The sequence below is a fragment of the Bos indicus x Bos taurus genome, chromosome X (assembly GCF_003369695.1).
Source record: "Bos indicus x Bos taurus breed Angus x Brahman F1 hybrid chromosome X, Bos_hybrid_MaternalHap_v2.0, whole genome shotgun sequence".
In the NCBI taxonomy this organism is placed as follows: Eukaryota; Metazoa; Chordata; class Mammalia; order Artiodactyla; family Bovidae; genus Bos; species Bos indicus x Bos taurus.
In genome coordinates this window covers 68,588,049-68,612,529 of record NC_040105.1, presented here as the reverse complement: position 1 = coordinate 68,612,529, position 24,481 = coordinate 68,588,049, and the positions used below count along the sequence as shown (strand labels likewise).

At 37.9% G+C, this 24,481-nt stretch overlaps 1 protein-coding gene across 3 annotated transcripts in view; it reads left to right on the top strand.

Annotated features, from left to right (window-relative positions):
• Positions 1–24,481, top strand: part of ZDHHC15 (zinc finger DHHC-type containing 15) — a 99,380-nt gene that overhangs the window by 41,326 nt on the left and 33,573 nt on the right. For all 3 annotated transcript variants that reach the window (XM_027534310.1, XM_027534311.1, XM_027534312.1), the window contains 6 exons: positions 134–228; positions 6,484–6,604; positions 16,051–16,120; positions 17,846–17,878; positions 18,591–18,711; positions 23,497–23,629. In XM_027534310.1, the coding sequence (XP_027390111.1) occupies positions 134–228; positions 6,484–6,604; positions 16,051–16,120; positions 17,846–17,878; positions 18,591–18,711; positions 23,497–23,629 (573 nt within the window). The remainder of the gene's footprint in view (positions 1–133; positions 229–6,483; positions 6,605–16,050; positions 16,121–17,845; positions 17,879–18,590; positions 18,712–23,496; positions 23,630–24,481) is intronic.

Genomic DNA, 24,481 nt, shown 5'->3' with positions numbered 1-24,481 from the left:
CCTTTCATAATAATACTAGAAAATACTTGGTAATAGGAAAACAGAGATTTTTTGTTGAGCTTTACATCTTTCTGAACTCAGAAATGGGTGAAAATATAACATAAATGCTGATTTTTTTTCCCTTAAATTTCAGTTATCTACCTCATATTCTACCATGCTATCTTTGTGTTCTTTACCTGGACCTACTGGAAGTCTATTTTTACACTCCCACAACAGCCAAACCAAAAGGTAAGAATACTGGTTACTTCATAAAAACTGAAGACAAAGGAAAGTAGAAATGCCAATAAGGCAAGAAGAGGGCAAAAAGAGGAGCAAATAACCTTCCATTACAAAAGAAAGATTCAAGGTAATCTTTAAAAAGGACTTGGAGTGATAAATGTAAGTTAAAATTAACATAGTCTATTGAAGGAGGAAACTACTACCTGCATTGTTGAGATAATGAGCGAAACAAGGAATCACTTGGATTCTGAGGACTCATCTAGTTGAATTCTATGAAACTGTAATAATTTAGAACTCAGTGAGACAATGAGAAAAATTACAATAGTTAAATTGATCATTTTCAAACTGTGTTCCCTTGAATGAAAGTGTTTCATGCAATATTTGGGAGGGTACATGAAAAATTACTAATCATATCAGGTACTTATAACATGTGATTACTGTAACATGGATTAGTTTCCAAAGTAGGAAATCAAACAACGGAAGAAATTTCAACAGCCTCCTAACATTAGGAAAAGTACTGATTTTAGTTTTCCCACTTAAAATTGTACACATACAAAATAAAATTAAACACAGAGAAAGACAAATATCATATGATATCTCGTATGTGGAATCTTAAGTTTTTTAAATGATACCAAAGAACTTATTTATAAAACAGAAACAAACTTACAGATATCAAAAACAAACTTATGGTTGCCAAAGGGGAAACATTGTGGAGATGGATAAATCAGGAGCTTGGGATGAACATACACACGTGACTACACACAAGATAGATAACCAGCAAGGACCTACTGTATAGCACAGGGAACTATACTCAATATTCTATGATAACCTGTTCGCCTGTATGAGAAAAGAATCCAAAAAAATGTAAATATATATATATATATATGTGTGTGTGTGTGTGTGTGTGTATATATATATATATATATGCATAACCAAGCCTTCCCTGATGGCTCAGATGGTAAAGCATCTGCCTGCAATGTGGGAGACCTGGGTTCAATCCCTGGGTCGGGAAGATCCCCTGGAGAAGGAAATGGCAACCCAATCCAGTATTCTTGCCTGGAAAATCCCATGGATGGAGAAGCCTGGTAGGCCACAGTCCATGGGGTCGCCAAGAGTCAGACACGACTGAGCAACTTCACATGCATAACCAAATCACGTTGCTGTATGCCAGAAATTAATACAACATTGTAAATGAATTCTGTTCCAATAAATTTTTATAAAACACAAAGTAAGGTAGTAATGCAAGAATTGAGGAACATGAGACATTACACATATAGAAAGTAGAAAATGGCAAAAGTTTTTTATGAGTAATGATTTGAAATATGTTTACTTAAATATAAATATTTCATTAAAAGGCAGATATTTGCATAATAGATAAATATTATTATCTATCTGGATTTCTTTGGAAGGAATGATGCTAAAGGTGAAACTCCAGTACTTTGGCCACCTCATGCGAAGAGTTGACTCATTGGAAAAGACTCTGATGCTGGGAGGGATTGGGGGCAGGAGGAGAAGGGGACGGCAGAGGATGAGATGGCTGGATGGCATCACTGACTCTATGGACGTGAGTCTGGGTGAACTCCAGGAGTTGGTGATGGACAGGGAGGCCTGGCATGCTGCAATTCATGGGGTCGTAAAGAGTTGGACAGGACTGAGCGACTGAACTGAACTGAACTGAACTGATGCTGTCTATAAGTGGCTCACTTTAGAACCAAAGACGTAAATAGGTTGAAAATGAAAGGAAGAAAAAAGAAGAAAAAGATTTGACTGAGTGATGTCAGAAAGATGGCAGAGTAGAAGATACCAGCCTCTATCCACTCCCCACAAAAAAACAGCTGACAGCTATACATAAATGAAAATATCCCTTGGAGGGCTCAAGTGTCTAATTTTAGAACCTGAAGCAACACAGTGGAACAAAAAAATGGAGAATAACCACACATAAAAGATTGCTGGGGAAATCAGCATGGATGATGATAATCAGCATGGATTTAGCTAATCACTGCAAATGTCTAACATTTAAGGCCACATGTTCATCATTTTTCGGAGAAGGCAAAAAGAAGACCCCCCCCCCCCAATACATAACCCCTGGAGAAGGAAATGGTAACCCACTCAATACTCTTGCCTGGAAAATCCCATGGATGGAGGAGCCTGGTAGGCTGCAGTCCATGGGGTCGCTAAGAGTCGGTTACAACTGAGCGACTTCACTTTCACTTTTCACTTTCATGCACTGGAGAAGGAAATAGCAACCCACTCCAGTGTTCTTGCCTGGAGAATCTCAGGGACAGGGGAGCCTGGTGGGCTGCCGTCTATGGGGTCACACAGAGTCGGACATAACTGAAATGACTTAGCAGTAACAGTTCATCATTTTTAATTGGAAAAAATAAAAAGTGAATATTTTGGCATATGTTTTGCTTAGGTCAGTCAGTTCAGTCGCTCATCGTGTCTGACTCTTTGCGACCCCATGAATTGCAGCACGCCAGGCCTCCCTGTCCATGACCATCTCCTGGAGTTCACTCAAACTCACGTCCATCGAGTCAGTGATGCCATCCAGCCATCTCATCCTCTGTCGTCCCCTTCTCCTCCTGCCCCCAATTCCTCCCAGCATCAGAGTCTTTTCCAATGAGTCAACTCTTCACATGAGGTAGCCAAAGTACTGGAGTTTCAGCTTTAGCATCATTCCTTCCAAAGAACATCCAGGACTGATCTCCTTTAGAATGGACTGGCTGGATCTCCTTGCAGTCTAAGGGATTCTCAAGAGTCTTCTCCAACACCACAGAGATAATGCCAAAGTTTCCCAAAGTGGTTGCATAATCTACACTCCCATATAAAAAAGGTGAATCATTTGGGCCTATTTGATAGCCATAATATTAATTTCTCTAATACCAAATACAGAGGATGAGATGTCTGGATAGCATCACCAACTCGATGGACATGAGTTTGGGTGAACTCCGGAAGTTGGTGATGGACAGGGAGGCCTGGCGTGCTACAATTCATGGGGTTGCAAAGAGTCGGATGTGACTGAGAGACTGAACTGAACTGAATACCAAATACATCCTGATTTATCACCAGTTGTCCTACTTAAAACACATTTGCTGGCTCATTGCATTCTAATCATTAAAAACATTTGCTTAGTGCCAGAAATAGGACATCCAGGCATGACATCTTATTCTAAACCAAAGCCTACTTGTTGTACAACCACAAGGTTTCATCACATACAAGCTGTAACAATATTGTCTCTGCTTTTCAAGCTGGAACAGTATAAGACGACAAAGTTACAGTCCCAAGAACATCCCTCAAGGTGTTACTTTTAATTATCCACATTAGCAAGAATTGTTTAAAACTTTATACTTTTAAATCAGCTATACTTCAATAAAAAGATAAAAATAAATTAAAAAATAAAACTTTACACTTTCCAATTAATATAATTTTTTCTTATAAGAAAACAAAATTGCCATTTGTTTTTATATTAAATTTGCGTTATTTAGTTAACATTTTATAATATTGATCTACAGACTTCTGGCTGCAAAATGTCTTAATGTGTGTGTCTGTAAGGTTCATCGCAGAATCCTTGGCTACCTGGGCCTCCACCTGTTAAATGCCTGTAGTGCACTATGTTTATTGTGATAGCCAAAAATTCCCCTACGCATTTCCACATACTCACAGGCAGCCAGTCTACTTTAGAATAACATGATACCATAAAAATGTACCACAGGTATGGTTCTTAAAATAGTGTTTGACTTTATACCTTTGTAGTTTTTAAAGTTAGATACATTAAGTTATCTTAAATATTTTATTAATTTATTTGTTTTACTATTTTATTGATGTATAAATACATACTCTTTCCAAGAACTAAGCTGTAAAATGTATGGTTTCATAAATTTTACCTACATTTACACCCATATAATCACTATCCATGTTAAGATTTTGAATGTTTCTAACACCTCAGAAATCTCCTTCATATCCTTTCCAAATCAATTTCCTCTCAGAGATAACCACCATGGATTAATTTTGCCTATTCTTGAACCTCACACAAAAAAAGAATCATAGTATATACTGTTGTGTGTAAGCCTTTCACTCAGGGTAATGTTTTCCAGATTCATTCATACTGATGCATGTTTCAGTTGTTCATTCCCTTTTACTGTTATTAGTTATTCTCTTTTATCACAATTTATTTATCAATTCACCAATTAAGGGACACTTGTTTCCATTTTTTCTGTTATGAATAAAGCTGCTATGAATGATCTTATACCTGTCTTTTGGAATACACACAAACATAAACACGCACACACACTCATTTCTCTTAGGTATATAACTGGGAATGGAATTCCTGAGTCATAGAGCTGGCATATATTTAGCCTACATAGATAATGTTAAACAGTTTTCCAAAGTGGTTGCATAACTCTACATTCCCACCAGGATTTTCTGATCCTCAAAATGCACCATAAAGGAAGTAAAGGGGAAAGCCACAGAATTTTACAAAACGTTCAACAAAGGACTAGTATCCAAAATATATAAATTACTCAAATCATTACAATACAAATCAATAATTTAAAAAGACATGTAACCCAATTACTTCTAATGGACAAAAGGTTTGAATAGGCATTTCACAGGTAGATACCCAAATGGGCGATAAACTCAAAACGGTGCTGAATGTCATTAGTAGTCAAAGGAGTGCAAATTAAGATCACAGTAACATTATTACATGCTGTCTAGGATAGTTAAAAGTTTAAAGATTGGCAATATCAAATATTTGAATGATTTAAGAAATTTTACTTGTAAAAGAGACATTTAGTTACTGGTTATTTATTACCCAGCAATCTTACACCAATCTTGTGAAGTAAGTATTATTTCATGTATCTTACAGACGAAGAAACTTAGGTTGAAACTGTCTGATTTTCCAAAGTGATTTTTGAACTATTAAATGGCAGAGATGAAGTTAAAACCCAGAAAATCTGATCACAGGTCTTTTTCTTTTTCACCTCTGCTATAGTTTGGCCCAAACAGAAGAAAACTTACAGGTCTGTATTACTTTGGAAAATCATTGCCCTTTTTTTTTGGCAAGATTAGCAAAGTGTGGGACAAACATGGCAACAAGCTCCATACCAGACTAAAAACTTCTGAAATAGTGAAAATATCCAATTATCTATTCATTTGCAAAATTAGAATACACAACGTTGCAAGTAGTCTCATCCAACTTCTCCAAGAGGACACCTATGAAGAATACTCACAACTTAATAAAAAGCATAGTTTATCATCAACAGGATCCTGGCAGCAAGGTTCAGTTTGGTTCAGTTCAGTCGCTCAGTCATGTCTGACTCTGTGACCCCATGAATCGCAGCATGCCAGGCCTCCCTGTCCATCACCAACTCCCGAAGTTCACTCAAACTCACGTCCATCGAGTTGGTGATGCCATCCAGCCATCGTCGTCCCCTTTTCCTCCTGCCCCCAATCCCTCCCAGCATCAGGGTCTTTTCCAAAGAGTTAACCCTTCGCATGAGGTGGCCAAAGTACTGGAGTTTCAGCTTTAGCATCATTCCTTCCAAAGAACACCCGGGGCTGATCTTCTTTAGAATGGACTGGTTGAATCTCCTTGCAGTCCAAGGGACTCTCAAGAGTCTTCTCCAACACCACAGTTCAAAAGCATCAATTCTTCGGCACTCAGCCTTCTTCACAGTCCAACTCTCACATCCATACATGACCACTGGAAAAACCATAGCCTTGACTAGACGGACCTTTGTTGACAAAGTAATGTCTCTGCTTTTGAACATGCTCTCTAGGTTGGTCATAACTTTCCTTCCAAGGAGTAAGCGTCTTTTAATTTCATGGCTGCAGTCACCATCTGCAGTGATTTTGGAGCCCAAAAAATAAAGTCTGACACTGTTGGCAGCAAGGTATCACTTATTAACATGCAACATCATATTATGGTATAGTGGAGTGGAAATGGCATAAGTCTTGGTGAATTGGTTTGGGTCTTAGTTTTGCTGCTTTTACTAGTTGTGTTGAGTATGACCATAGACAAGATACTTAGATTTTATTTTCTTAGGTTATAAAACAGTATTACCTATCACATAGAGTTATGAATATTGAGATAAAAGCCAGATAAGATAAATGAGATAATTATCCAGAGAAAGTTATAAGCCAAATTGGTACCTGAATATCAAAGGGTAGGTAACAAATATTTTCATCTAAATAGATGTTGTTGTTGTCTTTAATCTTTTCTGTGAACCTTGGAAAGTAAGTCTTGCCTCTCACTTTTCCTTGCAGTTCCACTTGTCCTATACAGACAAGGAGCGCTATGAAAATGAAGAGAGACCTGAGGTCCAGAAGCAGATGCTTGTTGATATGGCCAAGAAGCTACCAGTTTACACAAGAACTGGGAGTGGAGGTCAGTTCATCCAAAGTCATTTAGGGAGGCAGATCTACAAGGATCTCAGAAAGAGATCCTCAGTCTAGCCCACTTTTCCCTTCTTTCTTCTGAGAAACACCATGGAGTTTTTTTTCTCAACACAGTATAAAAAATGTCAAATATTTATGGAATAATTATCTTATAAACATCTGTATACCCACCACTGGAGTCTACCACTAACATTTAACTATATCGCTTTATTGTGTATCTGTCTACAAATCCATTCCTCTATCCATCATCCATCAGGCAATCTTTGTAAAAAAAATTTTATTGAAGTATAGTTGATTTACAATTTTGTGTTAGTTTCTGATGTATAGCAAAGTGATTCAGTTAAACATATACAAATGTATATATTTTCTTTTTCATATTCTTTTCCATTACAGTTTATTACAGGACACTAAATACAGTTATCTATGCTATACAGTAGGTCCTTATTGTTTATTTTATATATAGTAGTTTGTATCTGCTAATCCCAAACCTCTAATTTATCTATTCCCCACAACGTTTCCCTTTGGTAATCATAAATTTGTTTTCTATGACTGTGAGTCTGTTTCTGTTTGTAAACAAATTATTTGTATTTTATTTCAGATTCCACACGTGTGATATCATATGGTATTTGTCTTTGTCTGACTTCATTTAGTATGATCATCTCTAGGTCCATCCATGTTGCTGCAAATGGCATTATTTCATTCCTTTTTATGTCTGACTAGTATTACATTGTGTGCCACAACTTCTTTGATCGTTTGTCTATTGATGGACATTTAGGGTGCTTCCATGTCTTGGCTATTGTAAATAGTATTGCAATGAACATTGGGGTATATGTATCTTTTTGAGGTATGGTTTTCTCCAGATATGTGCCCAGGAGTGGGATTGCTGGGTCATACGGTAGTTCTATTTTTAGTTTCTTAAGGAACCTCCAACTGCTCTTCATAGTGGCCATATGAATTTACATTCCCACAGACAGAGTAGGAGGGCTCCCTTTTCTCCATATGCATCCTCTCCAGCATTTGTTATTTGTAGACTTTTAAATGATGGCAAGCCATCTTATTTTTTAAATATTTATTTATGGCTATTCTGGGTCTTCATTCCTGAATGCAGGCTTTCTCTAGTTGCAGGGAGTGGGGGCCACTCTTCCTGGTATTGCATGGGCTGCTTATTGCAGTGCCTTCTCTTGTTGAGGAGTGCAAGCTTCAGTAGTAGTGACGCATGGGCTTAGTTGCTCTTCAGCATGTGGGATCTTCCTGGACTAGGGATCAAATCCATGTCGCCTGCATTGGCAGGTGTATTCTTAACCACTGGACCACAACAGAAATCCCATCTTATTTTTTGATGCATTCCAAAGTACCCAGTTCAGTTCAGTGGCTCAGTCGTGTCCGACTCTTTGTGACCCCATGAGTTGCAGCACGCCAGGCCTCCCTGTCCATCACCATCTCCTGGAGTTCACTCAAACTCACATCCATTGAGTCGGTGATGCCATCCAGCCATCTCATCCTCTGTCGTCCCCTTCTCCTCTGGCCCCCAATCCCTCCCAGCATCAGAGTCTTTTCCAATGAGTCAACTCTTCCCATGAGGTGGCCAAAGTACTGGAGTTTCAGCTTTAGCATCATTCCTTCCAAAGAATACCCAGGGCTGATCTTTAGAATGGACAGGTTGGATCTCTTTGCAGTCCAAGGGACTCTCAAGAGTCTTCTCCAACACCACAGTTGAAAAGCAAAAGCATCAATTCTTTGGTGCACAGCTTTCTTCACAGTCCAACTCTCACATCCATATACATGACCACTGGAAAAACCATAGCCTTGACTACACGGACCTTTGTTGACAAGGTAATGTCTCTGCTTTTGACTATGTTACCTAGGTTCGTCACAACTTCCTTCCAAGGAGTAAGCGTCTTTTAATTTCATGGCTGCAGTCACCATCTGCAGTGACTTTGGAGCCCAAACAAAGTCTGACACTGTTTCCACTGTTTCCCCATCTATTTCCCATGAAGTGATGGGACCAGATGCCATGATCTTCATCTTCTGAATGTTGAGCTTTAAGCCAACTTTTTCACTCTCCTCTTTCACTTTCATCAAGAGGCTTTTTAGTTCCTCTTCACTTTCTGCCATAAGGGTGGTGTCATCTGCATATCTGAGGTTATTGATATTTCTCCTGGCAATCTTGATTCCAGCCTGTGCTTCTTCCAGCCCAGTGTCTCTCATGATGTACTCTGCATATAAGTTAAATAAGCAGGGTGACAATATACAGCCTTGACGTACTCCTTTTCCTATTTGGGACCAGTCTGTTGTTTCATGTCCAGTTCTAACTGTTGCTTCCTGACATGCATATAGGTTTCTCAAGAGGCAGGTCAGGTGGTCTGGTATTCCCATCTCTTGAAGAATTTTCCACAGTTTTTTGTGATCCACACAGTCAAAGGCTTTGGCAAAGTCAAAGCAGAAATAGATATTTTTCTGGAATTCTCTTGCTTTTCTGATGATCCATCGGATGTTGGCAATTTGATCTCTGCTTCCTCTGCCTTTTCTAAAACCAGCTTGAACATCTGGAAGTTCACGATTCACGTATTGCTAAAGCCTGGCTTGGAGAATTTTGAGCATTACTAGCGTGTGAGATGAGTGCAATTGTGCGGTAGTTTGAGCATTCTTTGGCATTGCCTTTCTTTGGGATTGGAATGAAAACTGACCTTTTCCAGTCCTGTGGCCACTGCTGAGTTTTCCAAATTTGCTGGCATATTGAGTGCAGCAATTTCACAGCATCATCTTTCAGGATTTGAAATAGTTCAACTGGAATTCCATCACCTCCACTAGCTTTGTTCGTGATGCTTTCTAAGGCCTACTTGACTTCACATTCCAGGATGTCTGGCTCTAGGTGAGTAATCATACCATCATGATTTTCTTGGTCATAAAGATCTTTTTTGTACAGTTCTTCTGTGTATTCTTGCCACTTCTTCTTAATATCTTCTGCTTCTGTTAGGTCCATACCATTTGTGTCCTTTATCAAGCCCATCTTTGCATGAAATGTTCCCTTGGTATCTCTAATTTTCTTGAAGAGATCTCTAGTCTTTCCCATTCTGTTGTTTTCCTCTATTTCTTTGCATTAATCACTGAGGAAGGCTTTCTTATCTCTTCTTGGTATTCTTTGGAACTCTGCATTCAGATACTTAGATCTTTCCTTTCTCCTTTGCTTTTTGCTTCTCTTCTTTTCACAGCTATTTGTAAGGCCTCCTGAGACAGCCATTTTGCTTTTTTGCATTTCATGGTGGAGAGGTCTCTGACAGAATGTGGTCCACTGGAGAAGGGAATGGCAGACCCCTACAGTATTCTTGCCTTGAGATCCACGTGAGCAACATGAAAAGGCAAAATGATAGGATACTGAAAGAGGAACTCCCCAGGTCAGTAGGTGCCCAATATGCTACTGGAGATAAGTGGATAAACAATTCCAGAAAGAATGAAGGGATGGAGCCAAAGCAAAAACAATACCCTGTTGTGGATGTGACTGGTGACAGAAGCAAGGTCTGATGCTGTAAAGAGCAATATTGCATAGGAACCTGGAATGTCAGGTCCATGAATCAAGGCAAATTGGAAGTGGTCAAACAGGAGATGACAAGAGTAAACGTCGACATTCTAGGAATCAGTGAACTAAAATGGACTGGAATGGGTGAATTTAACTCAGATGACCATTATATCTACTACTGCGGGCAGGAAGCCCTCAGACGAAATGGAGTATCCATCATGGTCAACAAAAGAGTCTGAAATACAGTACTTGGATGCAATCTCAAAAACGACAGTGATCTCTGTTCATTTCCAAGGCAAACCATTCAATATCACAGTAATTCAAGTCTATGCCCCAACCAGTAATGCTGAAGTTGAATGGTTCTATGAAGACCTACAAGACCTTTTAGAACTAACACCCAAAAAAGATGTCCTTTTCATTATAGGGGACTTGAATGCAAAAGTAAGAAGTCAAGAAACACCTGGAGTAACAGGCAAATTTGGCCTTGGAATACAGAATGAAGCACTGCAAGGGCTAATAGAGTTTTGCCAAGAGAACGCACTGGTCATAGCAAACACCCTCTTCCAACAACACAAGAGAAGACTCTACACATGGATATCACCAGATGGTCAACACTGAAATCATATTGATTATATTCTTTGCAGCCAAAGATGGAGAAGCTCTATACAGTCAGCAAAAACAAGACCGGTCGCTGACTGTGGCTCAGATCATGAGCTCCTTATTGACAAATTCAGACTGAAATTGAAGAAAGTAGGGAAAACCACTAGACCATTCAGATATGACCTAAGTCAAATCCCTTATGATTATACAGTGGAAGTGAGAAATAGATTTAAGGGACTAGATCTGATAGATAGAATGCCTGATGAACTATGGACAGAGGTTCATGACATTGTACAGGAGACAGGGATCAAGACCATCCCCATGGAAAAGTACCCAAGATCCACCTAAATATTTTATTATTCTTTTTTGGGTGAAATTTACATACAAAAAACATGCACAGATCTTAAGTGTTTTGACAATTAACAGATTCAGTGTGTTGACAAATGTATACACCTGTGTAACCAAAACTTCTGTAAACATTACCACACCACAGAAAGTTCTCTCATGCTCCTTCCCAATCATTCCCACCACCACCACGAAAGACAACCACTATTTTAAGAGTTTTCTACTGTTAATTAGTTCTACCTACTCTAGAATTTTGTATAAATGGAATCACAGTATGTACTGTTGTATCTGGCTTCTTTTATTCGGCATAATATTCTTGAGATTCATTCACATTCTTGTGTATTTCATTCCTTTTATTGCTGAGTAGTATTTCATTGTATGAATATCATAATTTGTTTATCATTTACCAGTTGATGCTCATTTGGATTGTTTCCAGTAGTCAGCTATTATGAGTAAATCTGCTATGAAAATTCTTGTACAAGTGTTTGTGCAGAGATATGTCTTCATTTTTCTTTGGTGATATTCACTATGGAGTCTTATTGTTAGTTTTCTTCTGCATGAGTGGAACAATACTAGCTGATTAATTCACCTTATAAAATTTGAAAACTAAGGCTTTTTTCTCTCTGTCTGTAATGCTATTACTACTTTACAAATATCATCTATAGTATTTTTCAAGATTCCAAATATGTAAAATAACTAGTGAGAACATGAAAAAGTCTTATTTATTCCTCCCTATGTGACATTCAGCAATTGACCTTTCTCAGTCCCCAGTTTCTTCCCCTATTAAATGGGGTTAATACTGCCTGTATCAAAAAGTTACATTGATGATTAAATGACAAGAATAAATAAATGGATAAAGGTCCTTAAAAGGGAAAAGAAAACCAAGGGGTTTTTTGGCAAGTAATTCTAATGTTTCTAAAAAGGAAGATCATGTTTCATAGTTTGGGAAGTATACTGTTAGACATTTATGTTCATCTATTTATCATTTACTTGTTCAACAAATATTTATTAAGATCCCATATGGCAATTGGGGATGTTTCAATATAATCTAGATATTCAGTTCAGTTCAATCTCTCAGTCGTGTCCGACTCTTGGCGACCCCATGAATTGCAGCACGCTAGGCCTCCCTGTCTCTCACCAACTCCTGGAGTTCACTCAAACTCACGTGATGCCATCCAGCCATCTCCTCCTTTGTCATCCCCTTCTCCTCCTGCCCCCAATCCCTCCCAGCATCAGAGTCTTTTCCAATGAGTCAACCCTTCGCATGAGGTGGCCAAAGTACTGGAGTTTCAGCTTTAGCATCATTCCTTCCAAAGAATACCCAGGGCTTATCTGCTTTAGAATGGACTGGTTGGATCTCCTTGCAGTCCAAGGGACGCTCAAGAGTCTTCTCCAACACCACAGTTGAAAAGCAAAAGCATCAATTCTTTGGCGCTCAGCTTTCTTCACAGTCCAATTCTCACATGCATACATGACCACTGGAAAAACCATAGCCTTGACTAGATGGACCTTTGTTGACAAAGTAATGTCTCTGCTTTTGAACATGCTCTCTAGGTTGGTCATAACTTTCCTTCCAAGGAGTAAGCATCTTTTAATTTCATGGCTGCAGTCACCATCTGCAGTGACTTTGGAGCCCAAGCAAATAAAGTCTGACACTGTTTCCACTGTTTCCCCATCTATTTCCCATGAAGTGATGGGACCAGATGCCATGATCTTCATTTTCTGAATGTTGAGCTTTAAGCCAACTTTTTCACTCTCCTCTTTCACTTTCATCAAGAGGCTTTTTAGTTCCTCTTCACTTTCTGCCATAAGGGTGGTGTCATCTGCATATCTGAGGTTATTGATATGTTAAGCCAACTTTTTCACTCTCCTCTTTCACTTTCATCAAGAGGCTTTTTAGTTCCTCTTCACTTTCTGCCATAAGGGTGGTGTCATCTGCATATCTGAGGTTATTGATACAAGCACCCAGCTTATGCTTCTTCCAGCCCAGTGTCTCTCATGATGTACTCTGCATATAAGTTAAATAAGCAGGGTGACAATATACAACCTTGACGTACTCCTTTTCCTATTTGGGACCAGTCTGTTGTTTCATGTCCAGTTCTAACTGTTGCTTCCTGACATGCATATAGGTTTCTCGAGAGGCAGGTCAGGTGGTCTGGTATTCCCATCTCTTGAAGAATTTTCCACAGTTTTTTGTGATTCACACAGTCAAAGGCTTTGGCAAAGTCAAAGCAGAAATAGATATTTTTCTGGAATTCTCTTGCTTTTCCGATGATCCATCGGATGTTGGCAATTTGATCTCTGCTTCCTCTGCCTTTTCTAAAACCAGCTTGAACATCTGGAAGTTCACGATTCACGTATTGCTAAAGCCTGGCTTGGAGAATTTTGAGCATTACCAGCGTGTGAGATGAGTGCAATTGTGCGGTAGTTTGAGCATTCTTTGGCGTTGCCTTTCTTTGGGATTGGAATGAAAACTGACCTTTTCCAGTCCTGTGGCCACTGCTGAGTTTTCCAAATTTGCTGGCATATTGAGTGCAGCACTTTCACAGCATCATCTTTCAGGATTTGAAATAGTTCAACTGGAATTCCATCACCTCCACTAGCTTTGTTCATAGTGATGATTTCTAAGGCCCACTTGACTTCACATTCCAGGATGTCTGGCTCTAGGTGAGTGATCATACCATCATGATTTTCTTGGTCATGAAGATCTTTTTTGTACAGTTCTTCTGTGTATTCTTGCCACCTCTTCTTAATATCTTCTGCTTCTGTTAGGTCCATACCATTTGTGTCCTTTATCAAGCCCATCTTTGCATGAAATGTTCCCTTGGCATCTCTAATTTTCTTGAAAAGATCTCTAGTCTTTCCCATTCTGTTGTTTTCCTCTATTTCTTTGCATTGACCACTGAGGAAGGCTTTCTTATCTCTTCTTGGTATTCTTTGGAACTCTACATTCAGATGCTTATATCTTTCCTTTTCTCCCTTGCTTTTCACTTCTCTTCACAGCTATTTGTAAGGCCTCCCTAGACAGCCATTTTGCTTTTTTGCATTTCTTTTCCATGGGGATGGTCTTGATCCCTGTCTCCTGTACAGTGTAACGAACCTTCATCCATAGTTCATCAGGCACTCTGTCTATCAGGTCTAGGCCCTTAAATCTATTTCTCACTTCCACTGTATTTAAATATTTATTGTTTATTTTGTTAGAGGATTAGTGCATGCTGGTTTTTAAAAAGTCTTCATGCATACTGAAATATGGTGAAAAGGAAATAGTCAGGAAATTATCTATATAATTCCAAACAGTAGTAAGCAGAATGGTGTGGCAGAGAATAGATTACAAACTAGAGTTATATGGGATGAATTGGACTCAGAGATGTATTCTTTCTGATCTCTTATATGTCTTTTAAAACTGCATTTTTTACTAATTTTTAACAATTCAAATATTTCTTCATGAAAATCCACATTTCTGACTTCTTTTGAAAACTCAGACACTGGCAACATTTGATCTGTATTTCCCAATGGCAAAAATTAGCTAGAGCCAAGTGGGTAGTGCCTCTTTAAACAAGGCATGAATCCTGAGGTTCTTCACTAATCACTGTTCCCTCAAACGTTGAAGCATTTGTTCACATCCTTGATACACAGTTATAGAGAGGGCTTCTCTGAGGCAATGTCATATGATCTGGGACTCAAATAAGAAAAAATTACTTGTAAAAATTCTCTGGTGGTCCAGTGGTTAGGACTCAGCGCTTTCAATTGCTGGGGCCAGGTGCAGTCCCTGGTTGGGGAACTAAGATCCTGCAAGCCACGCAGCTTGGACAAAAAATGAGGACTTGCCATGCTAAGAGTGTTGGAAATCCATTGAAGGTTTTTAGTAGAGAGTGATAAGATCTCATTTAGATTTTGACAAATCATTTGGCTATTCTGTAAAGAATGTATTGTGAAGGGGCAAGAATGAAAGCAAAGTGAATAATTAGGAATTATTGCAGTCTTCTAAATTAGAAGTGATAGTGGCTTAAACTTGATAGTGGCATTTGACCATATTTTTAAAAACATGCTGAAGGACCTAAACATGCATGTCCCTTGTAGAATGAACACAGAAACTCTGCTGAACTAATAGTTCATTATGTTGAATCAGTTATGTGTGCTTAAGGTACACTTTAGATGGAATTTTTATATTAGCTCAAATTATTCATAATTTTGTTAAACTTAATAATCACATTAAATAGGCATACTCTATCAATGAACACAGAGAAAATTAGAAGGAAAGGAAACTGTCTTTTATCTAAGGAAATAAAGAAAAGAAGGAAGAAGGTAGAGAGGGAAGGAGAAATATTATTTATATCATATTTACAAAGTGAAGAGAATCCTGAACTAAAGAGTCATGAAAACTCTACAAGTCACAGCCCTGCCACTGTCACTTGCTTACTATGTGACTTTGTTTAAGTCACTTGATATGGCTCAGGTCTTTATTTTCTTTATCTGCAGAATGGTCAATTGAACTAATTGTTCTAGAATGTCTCTTCTATTATTCAAATTCTTATTCTAAGAACCACCCTCTTTACCATACCTTAGGAGTTTTATCCTCCTGATACAGCCCAACCTCTGGAGACAGGAGATAGATGATGAATTCTGTTTTCAGATAGGAAATTTGGATTAAACAGAGGGTAAATGATTTCCCCAAAATAACTCAAGTAATTGACAGTATAGTTTGTTTCATAATACAGAATTTTATGATCAAATATCCAGATATGAAAACTTTTCCCCTTACACTCATCCTCCAAAAGGTGCTTTTAAGATTTATCCAACAGGGAAAAAATACATACCACAATTGTCTTATGTGATCTTTTGCTTGTTTACTTGAACTGAGGTGAGTTTGGGTATCTGTAATCAGTGTATAACAAGTCATCTAGATAGGCTAGTAAGATATTTGGTGTCTTATTGATCCCTAACCAATGCTAACTACCTTATTTTTCCTGTAGCTGTAAGATTCTGTGACCGGTGCCATTTGATAAAGCCAGATCGCTGCCACCACTGTTCTGTCTGTGCCATGTAAGTGACAGCAATAATTCCCCTGGGCTGAGCTTGGCCACTGATGATTGCCTTGACAATCAAGTGACTTATCCTAATATGTTGATCCCAAAGAGCATTTCCTTTCAGTCATGTTGAGTACATGCCAAATACCCTAATAGAGATGATGATGGTTCAAATTATTCTAAAGATAAGAGAAATCAAACCACATTTTTAAAAATAAACATTTTATTTGAGAACAGTTTTAGCTTTATAGAATTATTGTAAACATAGTTTTCATATGTCCTGCACCATTTCCCCTATTATTATCTTGTGTTAATATGGTGCATTTGTGAAAATTAATGAACCAACATTAATTTTTTAAAAATTTTTAACCAAAGTCCATACACTATTTAGATTTCCTCAGTTTTTCTCTAACACCCGTCTTCTGTTCCAGGTTACCATTTAGTTGTCATGTCTTCATAGGCTTCTCTTAGCTGTGACAGTTTCTCAGACTTTACTTATTTTTGATAACCTTGGCAGTTTTTAGAATTGTCAGATATTTTGTAGAATACTCTCAGGATTTGTCTGATATTTTTCTCATGATTAGATTTGGGTAATGTCTTTTGGGAGAGGAAGACTAGAGAGGTTAAGAGTCATATTCATTGAGTCATATCAAGGGTAAGTACTATAGACATAACTTATCACTGCAGTGCTAATCATCTGACTGAGGAGTGTTTGTGGATTTCTTCACTGTAAAGCTACTCTTCCTCCACCCTATCTTCCATAATGTACTCTGTAGAAGGAAGTTTCGGTGTGCTGCCAACACTAAAGGAATGTTATCCTCCCCCCACCCCACCCTGAAGGCACAATATCTACAAAAATTATGTGGAATTCCTCTACATGGGAGATTTGTCTCTTCTCCCTCATTTATTTATTCAATCATTTACTTATATCAATATGTGAAAGTTCCTGAGTCATGTTCGACTCTTTGTGACCCCATGGACTGTACAATCCATGGAATTTTCCAGGGCAGAATACTGGAGTGGGTAGCCTTTCCCTTCTCCAGGGGATCTTCCCAACCCAGGGATCGAACTCAGGTCTCCCGCATTGCAGGCAGATTCTTTACCAGCTGAGCCACAAGGGAAGCCAAGAATATTGGAGTGGGTAGCCTATCCCTTCTCCAGCAGATCTTCCCAACCCAGAAATTGAACCGGGGTCTCCTGCATTACAGGCGGATTCTTTACCAACTGAGCCATCAGGGAAGCACATGTGGGCATGGATAATAATTTTATCTTGTGGGGTTCTAAGTCAATGCTACTTAATTTTATTACTCAAATTCCTCCAGCTTTGTAAAATCCCAGTTTTATGCTAATAAATATAATCTTCATGTCCTTCTTAAGTGCTTGTTTCATCCATGTTTCTCTTAACCTTGATTCAAGCACAGGCTGTAGTCATGTTTTATTTTTTACTTTTATTCAACTAAGTAAGTAAAGTGAGGGGAGATATCTTGCACCTATTCTCTGTGTCAATATCCTATAGTTCCCAATGGCTTTTAAAGTTTGAATTTTAGGCATGTAACTTGCTGCCAACAAGATCCTAAAGTTTAGTGATTGGCTTATCCTAGGAACAACTGAGGACACAATAGTTTTGGAGAAGCTATAGTGGAAATCTAGAAATGAGTGTACTGGTACCATGTAAAAGTACTGCTGGACACCTTGAATTCAATTCTGAAATTTATCACACTGTATTTTGTTCCTTTTGTAGGTGTGTTTTAAAAATGGACCATCATTGCCCATGGTATGTCCTTTTCATTCATTTCTCTCATCTAATAGGGTCAAAGTTACTCAATATGCCTACTTTCCTAAGCATAGTTGTAAAATGCCTGTTTCTGCTACCATAATTCTTTGAACTTTGTATTTGTGTAGGTAACAGGGAAGGCATAACATTTTAAAGGAAGAATAAATATACGACCAATGGTGTGACAATGAATTCCTGGTGTCACAGAATTAATGGTGTCTTGTCCATTAGCTATAATAATGAAAGAGAGCACAGATAGTTCTCTTTGACATTACACAGTTCAGTTCTGTTTTTAGCATTTTGATGTTTGAAATACTCTAGATTGTTAATTTAAGCAATTCTTTTCCAAATTTTGTATGTCTGACCCCGAGAACCAGTATGAAACCACGATAAAGAGAATATACCATACTATAGTAAGTATAGTTGCTGAGATTCTAGTAGGTTTTCAGAATCCAAGATCCAGGTTTGCTTGGGTGTGTCAGGAACCTATTATATAGGTCAGGTGTTTCTGTGTCTATAAATAAAAGGAAAAACAAGTGAGACATGAACTTATTTTTCCAATCTGTTCCTATTAAGGGACTTCAATTTCTGTTTTCTGTACAGCAGAAAATGAAGCAGCAGGGGTAACATATTTCACTGTCTCTCAGTGTGTTCTAAATCAATGGATCCTGATTTCAAATGTTTTTCTTTTTTTTTTTTTTCCCTTTTTTAGGGTTAATAACTGCATTGGATTTTCCAACTATAAATTCTTCCTTCAGTTCTTAGCTTATTCTGTTCTCTATTGCCTGTACATTGCTACAACGGTCTTCAGCTATTTCATCAAATACTGGAGAGTAAGTTAAATAATCCCAAAGGGTCTCCCCTTCTGGTCCCCACCCCCAGAATAAATACACCTGCTCCAATCTGTCACCTTGTTCAAATTACTTTTTTTTTTTTTTAACATTTTTTAGTAGTTAGTACTGAATTAATCAGAAAGGAAGAAACAGTAAATGAGTCTCCCATGTTAAATATTCTGAGATTTAGGAGACTATTATTTAGATGTCAGTTAAACAATTTACTATTACATATGAGAACCTTGTTGGGCCTCCAGGAACCTAATCTCTTTACTCTTACTGATTCTTTACAATGTATTTATCTAATCAAGTTTTAAAAATCTACTTCTTACCAATTTTAGGTTTGAAAAATGTTGAAACTAATTCTAAGTCCCTAGTTTCCTGAGACAAAGGCTGACAAAGTACTCCTTCATTCCCAGAAAATACTTTCTAATTCCCTGTTCAAAGGAGATTTAATTCCTATTGGATTCCTATTCCTATAGGAAAGGAAAAGGAAAGGAAAGGAAAGTCGCTCAGTTGTGTCCGACTCTTTGTGACCCTATGGACTGTAGCCTACCAGGCTCTTCCCTCCATGAGATTCTCCAGGCAAGAGTACTGGAGTGGGTTGCCATTTCCTTCTCCAGGGGATCTTCCCAACCCAGGGATCGAACCTGGGTCCCCCACATTCCAGGCAGATGCTTTAACATCTGAGCCACCAGGGAAGCCCTATTCCTTTTGGAAAGATTCATTAACTCATCTTCACAAAAGACCAAATGAAAAGGAAGAAATAAGTGAGACATGAACTTATTTTTCCAGTTTCTCCCTATTAAGGAACTTATTTGAACTTTGACAAACTCTGGGTTGGCTTTTAGGATAACTGAGTTCTCATACTGGCTCTGCTACCTGCTTCACTGGCTCTTTGTCAAGATCAAATGAAACAGATGTTGAAAGTACTTTACCTTTCAAAACATTATTCCAATAATTATAATGAAATATTTTTTAAAAAATCCTTTCACCTTTCTTCTGCTTGAAGATATCAGTTATATTGCATCTATTCCCAAAAGAATTGAAGGCAAATTTTCAGTTCATATATGTTTACAGGATCTGGCAGCAGTATAGTAAAATATATATTTTTTTAATTTCATGCCAAAGAACCCCAGAATATATGTATTTCCCACAACTACAATTATTAAGAAATAACCTTACATGATGAGGGCTTTCCAGAATGAACTGGTATAGCAAAAAAAGTTGTGGGCAGAGCTACTAGTTATTACTTTAGGAGTTGAACAAGAGCCTGTATAACAGGAATATCTCACCTCAAGCAGAACCTCAAGCAGAGAGGTAAAGCAAGTGACTAGAATCTAGGTTATTAAAAACTGGAGAAAAAAGGAGAAAGACAAGGCAGTAAGAACCTAAATAGCTGAGAATATATAAATTATTAATTAGTACTTTCATCTGTACTAGTGTAGAAAATTACAGAGGTATGGACTTTCCATTCTCCCCTCAGCTTGCTTAATCAATTCCCATATCTAATAACTTTAAGAATCAATAATTATATAATGCATATCAAAATCTTCAACTCAGGGATACAAAAGTATAAGCAGAAGTGAAGTTTTCTCACAAATTTTCCCAAAATACAAAATGCTTCATCATCCTTGTGTCTCTTTGGCTACTTTCCACATCACAGGATCTCTTATCTATTGCCCAGGTTTCCATTGCCTGTTTGGCATTCTCTTCACATACTGAACTACTACCTTGACCATAAAGAAAATCTCCTGCATCCAATTCAGCAGGGAAAGTATCAGCCTTGGTCTTCACTACAGACTTTACTTGGTCCTTGATACAGTAAGCTACTGTTAAAGAACTAGTTGTATTTCATACATTTGCCTTGGGCCCTCCTACCTAGCCAGTAATCAAATACCATAATGCTAGCCCAGTGCAGTATGCTTCTTTTACTCTTAAAAGATAATATCTGGATATGAATTAATCTTCAGAAATGTACCAGTATTCACAAGCACTATCAGAGGTAAACATAGCCTTCTCCTTTTCCTATTCCTTCATTTTCTCTCTCTGCAATAGACTAGTTCATACTGACAGATGAGAGGCAAGGAAACATGCCCTGGTTTGCCTTCATCATGTAAAGGGCATTGACAGTTCAGAGAAATGCTTCTTTGCAGCCTCTCTAGCCAGAGAGCACTTTGGTGTGGTTTAAAGATGGCTTTCTCAGTTTAAATTGAGTCTTCCCCTAAAATGAAAAGTAAATGGTGCCATGTATTTTAAAAACCATGTATCAAGGAGATTAGCTGTGTTCCTAAGAACAGCAACCTCCATTTGTATGGTACTTTACCATTTTCAAAGCACTTTCATATCTATTATCTCATCTTATCCTCACCACAACCTTGTGAAGTAGGTAGAAGGAAGTATTAGTCTCATTTAAATATTATAAACTGAGGGTCATAGTAGCTAAGTGACTTGTTCAGGATCACCCAGCTTCTAAGTTTCAAAGTGAGAACTTGAACTGACTCTCAGCCCAGTAATCTTAAACACTGTACCATGTCTTATTGCCCATTGCGGTCCTGCTATAAAGAAGTTCTACCTCCTTTGGAATACATAATTCAGAAAACCATCAGATTGTGGTTCTCCTCTCAATGATAACTTAAAGAGTAGCTACTTTGATAGGAAATTGATATTTGCTTTATGAAAAAGTAATAATATACACCTCTCACATGGGGCCAAGAATCTCCTCATAGAGACTAAGAATTCTTTTAGAACTGAGATGATACTATTATTCTACCTGTATTCCCCTGAACTGCTTCTAGTGGTTACTGCTTTGAGTAATTTAGCTTGGTTATCTCCTGAGAAGGTAATTTTGAATATAGGGTCACTTTCTTCTAACAAAAAAACTAAATATCTAAGGAGTTTATCAAAGGACAACACAATAGATATGCTTTGGCGGACAGAAGAGATTTCTGTAGGAGCAATTCAGGGAGGAAAGACTTTCAGCTCAGCTACTCAGAGTGTAAACTGACTTTATATCAGTCCCTGCTACCCAGCCATTTGCTATTGTCCATTTAAACATGAAAGATAAGTAAAATAAATGTGAGCTTTAAAATATAAAAAAGTAGACATTTTGAAAACAAAAGTCCAGCCAGTCAAAAACCACTGCAGATTCTTTCCTATAAATTTGAAATGAATGAAAGAAAAATCGATTGAACTCAATTTGAGTGGTTAAGCCAAATTTTTTAGAGGGATCATTTCAAAAGGGAGCTTCACATAAAAGTTCCTGAAGGTCAAAGTCCTTGGTGTTGCTATATCCTGGAGTACTCTTCCCCCAGGCAAATTTCACCTAGACCACCCCTCAGCTGAAAGCATCTGACTAGTTTACTTCCTCTTATCTTCATCCTTCAAACACATAATCTCTAGAAGACTCCTAATATTTCCTTACACCAAAATAAATATATGTATGTGTATATATATATATCTTCATATCTTCAAAAAGAAGAAAAAAACTGTAATATCTGAATTTGCCAACTGTTTCTAAGCCTTAATTTTCTCTTTCCAAACTGTAGTAGAACTAGATCCTAATATCAACATCGACTTTAACCAAGAATCACCTTTATTACTCAAGAGCATTTGGAAGTATTTCAAAGCAATTCATCATACCAAAACAATGATCAGCACAGGAAAGGGGGAAATAATGAAAAGTCATTCTCCCAATTGCTTACTCCAAAATTGAAAATGTTTTCTAAGGTTCTCTTTAGAAGACAAAATGTTACATTCTGTGCATGCTATAGAACTTTAGAACATTCATTCTAGTACGCTGCTGCTGCTAAGTCACTTCAGTTGTGTCTGACTCTGTGAGACCCCACCCAGGCTCCCCCATCCCTGGGATTCTCCAGGCAAGAGAATCCACGGAGAACCCAATCCACGGAGTGGGTTGCCATTTCCTTCTCCAATGCATGAAAGTGAAAAGTGAAAATGAAGTCTCTCAGTCGTGTCCAACAACCCTCAGCGACCCCATGGACTAAAGCCTTCCAGGCTCCTCCATCCGTGGGATTTTCCAGGCAAGAGGGGCTACATTAAAAAAAAAAAAAAAACTGTTGCCATATGGAAAATAAGATGTCTCAACTAACTATGAAAATCTTTAGCTACCTACTTCTACAATTGCCTGTCAAATCTTGCTTGATTTTACTGTCTAAACAGCTGTTTCATAGGATGTAACATACCAGCACATTCAGCTATTAAGAAAACACATAAAATTTGCAGTAGTTTTAACATCAGGTCATGACTTACAGGTAGAACATTTAAAAATACTACCTATGTATTTTAACTTCATACATATATCACTATGACATTTTCAACATACATACATCCAAAGAAACATGACATATAAAGTATTCCAGAGTAAGCCACCTTGAGGCAAGAGGATGAACCATATGATATAACCTCAAGATCACCTCTAGCCAATCACTCATAATTTACAAAATAAATGGAGTACAAGCTTTAAGAAACTGCATACTAATTATGTCCTGAGCATACTCTTTTATAACATTACTCTTTTCTAACTGACACATTATATACTCTATTTTACACTGAACTGCACTTAAGCAAAGATCCATTTAGGCTGTATAGGCCAAAAGCATATCCATAATGTGGAATGGTCATCCACAGAAAGAACTGTTTTGTAAAAATTATACAAAATATATTTTTAATTATATATATATGGAAAAGTACTAACCAATACAGGAAAACTACTGAAACCTTACAACTTTAATCTTTTGTTTCTGTTTACTATTTCTTTTCTAGGGGGAATTGCCTGGTGTTCGCTCTAAGTTCCATGTCCTTTTTCTCCTCTTTGTGGCCTGCATGTTTTTTGTCAGCCTTGTGATTCTCTTTGGTTACCATTGTTGGCTTGTCAGCAGAAACAAAACCACCTTAGGTAAGATTGGATATTAAGACTAGAAAAAAAAAAATGAATATATATCCCTGTGACCAGTGGATTGTTCCCAAGAAAGAGAAAAACTTTGAATGAAGCATTTCAGCTGCAATGACATTTCTTTGCCTCCAAACAGAGACAGATGTAAACACAGAAAGCCGTAGTAAATGAAACTTACAGACTAAAGAGAGCATTAGTGAATAAAACCTCACATAAAAAGTGACCATTGATTTTTATAGTTCATACTGGGTAATAGCTGGAGAAGGAAATGGCAACCTACTCCAGTATTCTTGCCTTGAGAATCCTATGAACAGAGAAGCCTGGCAGGCTACAATCCATGGGGTCACAAAGAGTCAGACACGACTGAGCGACTAACACACACACACTGGCTAATAAAGTGTAGTCGCTCAGTACTGTCGGATCTTTGCGACCCTATGGACTGTAGCCTATCAGGCTCCTCCGTCCATGGGATTTTCCAGGCCAAGAGTACTGGAGTGAGTTGCCATTTCCTTCCCCAGGTAGCTCCCTAGATTTGCAGCATAAAAATTTCTGAAAGGTGTTCACATAAGGGAGTGCAGGAAAGAATCAGCACAGAAGGGAACATCAGAAGGCAGAGGTCAAAGTCAACAAAGATAGAAAAATCTTATTGAGCACTTCTAAAAATGTTCTCCTGAGATAGAATCCAAACCAACAAATCATTGAATATCTACAGTTATCAAGGACCTGTGTAGGGACTGTGGGAATGAGATAAACACATTGAACAAGTAAGTCTATAGAAAATGAGCACAAGAAATGAAAAATTTTCCATTACACTATACTCTGGGCTGTTATTTGTAGAACTGTATTTCTGATGGA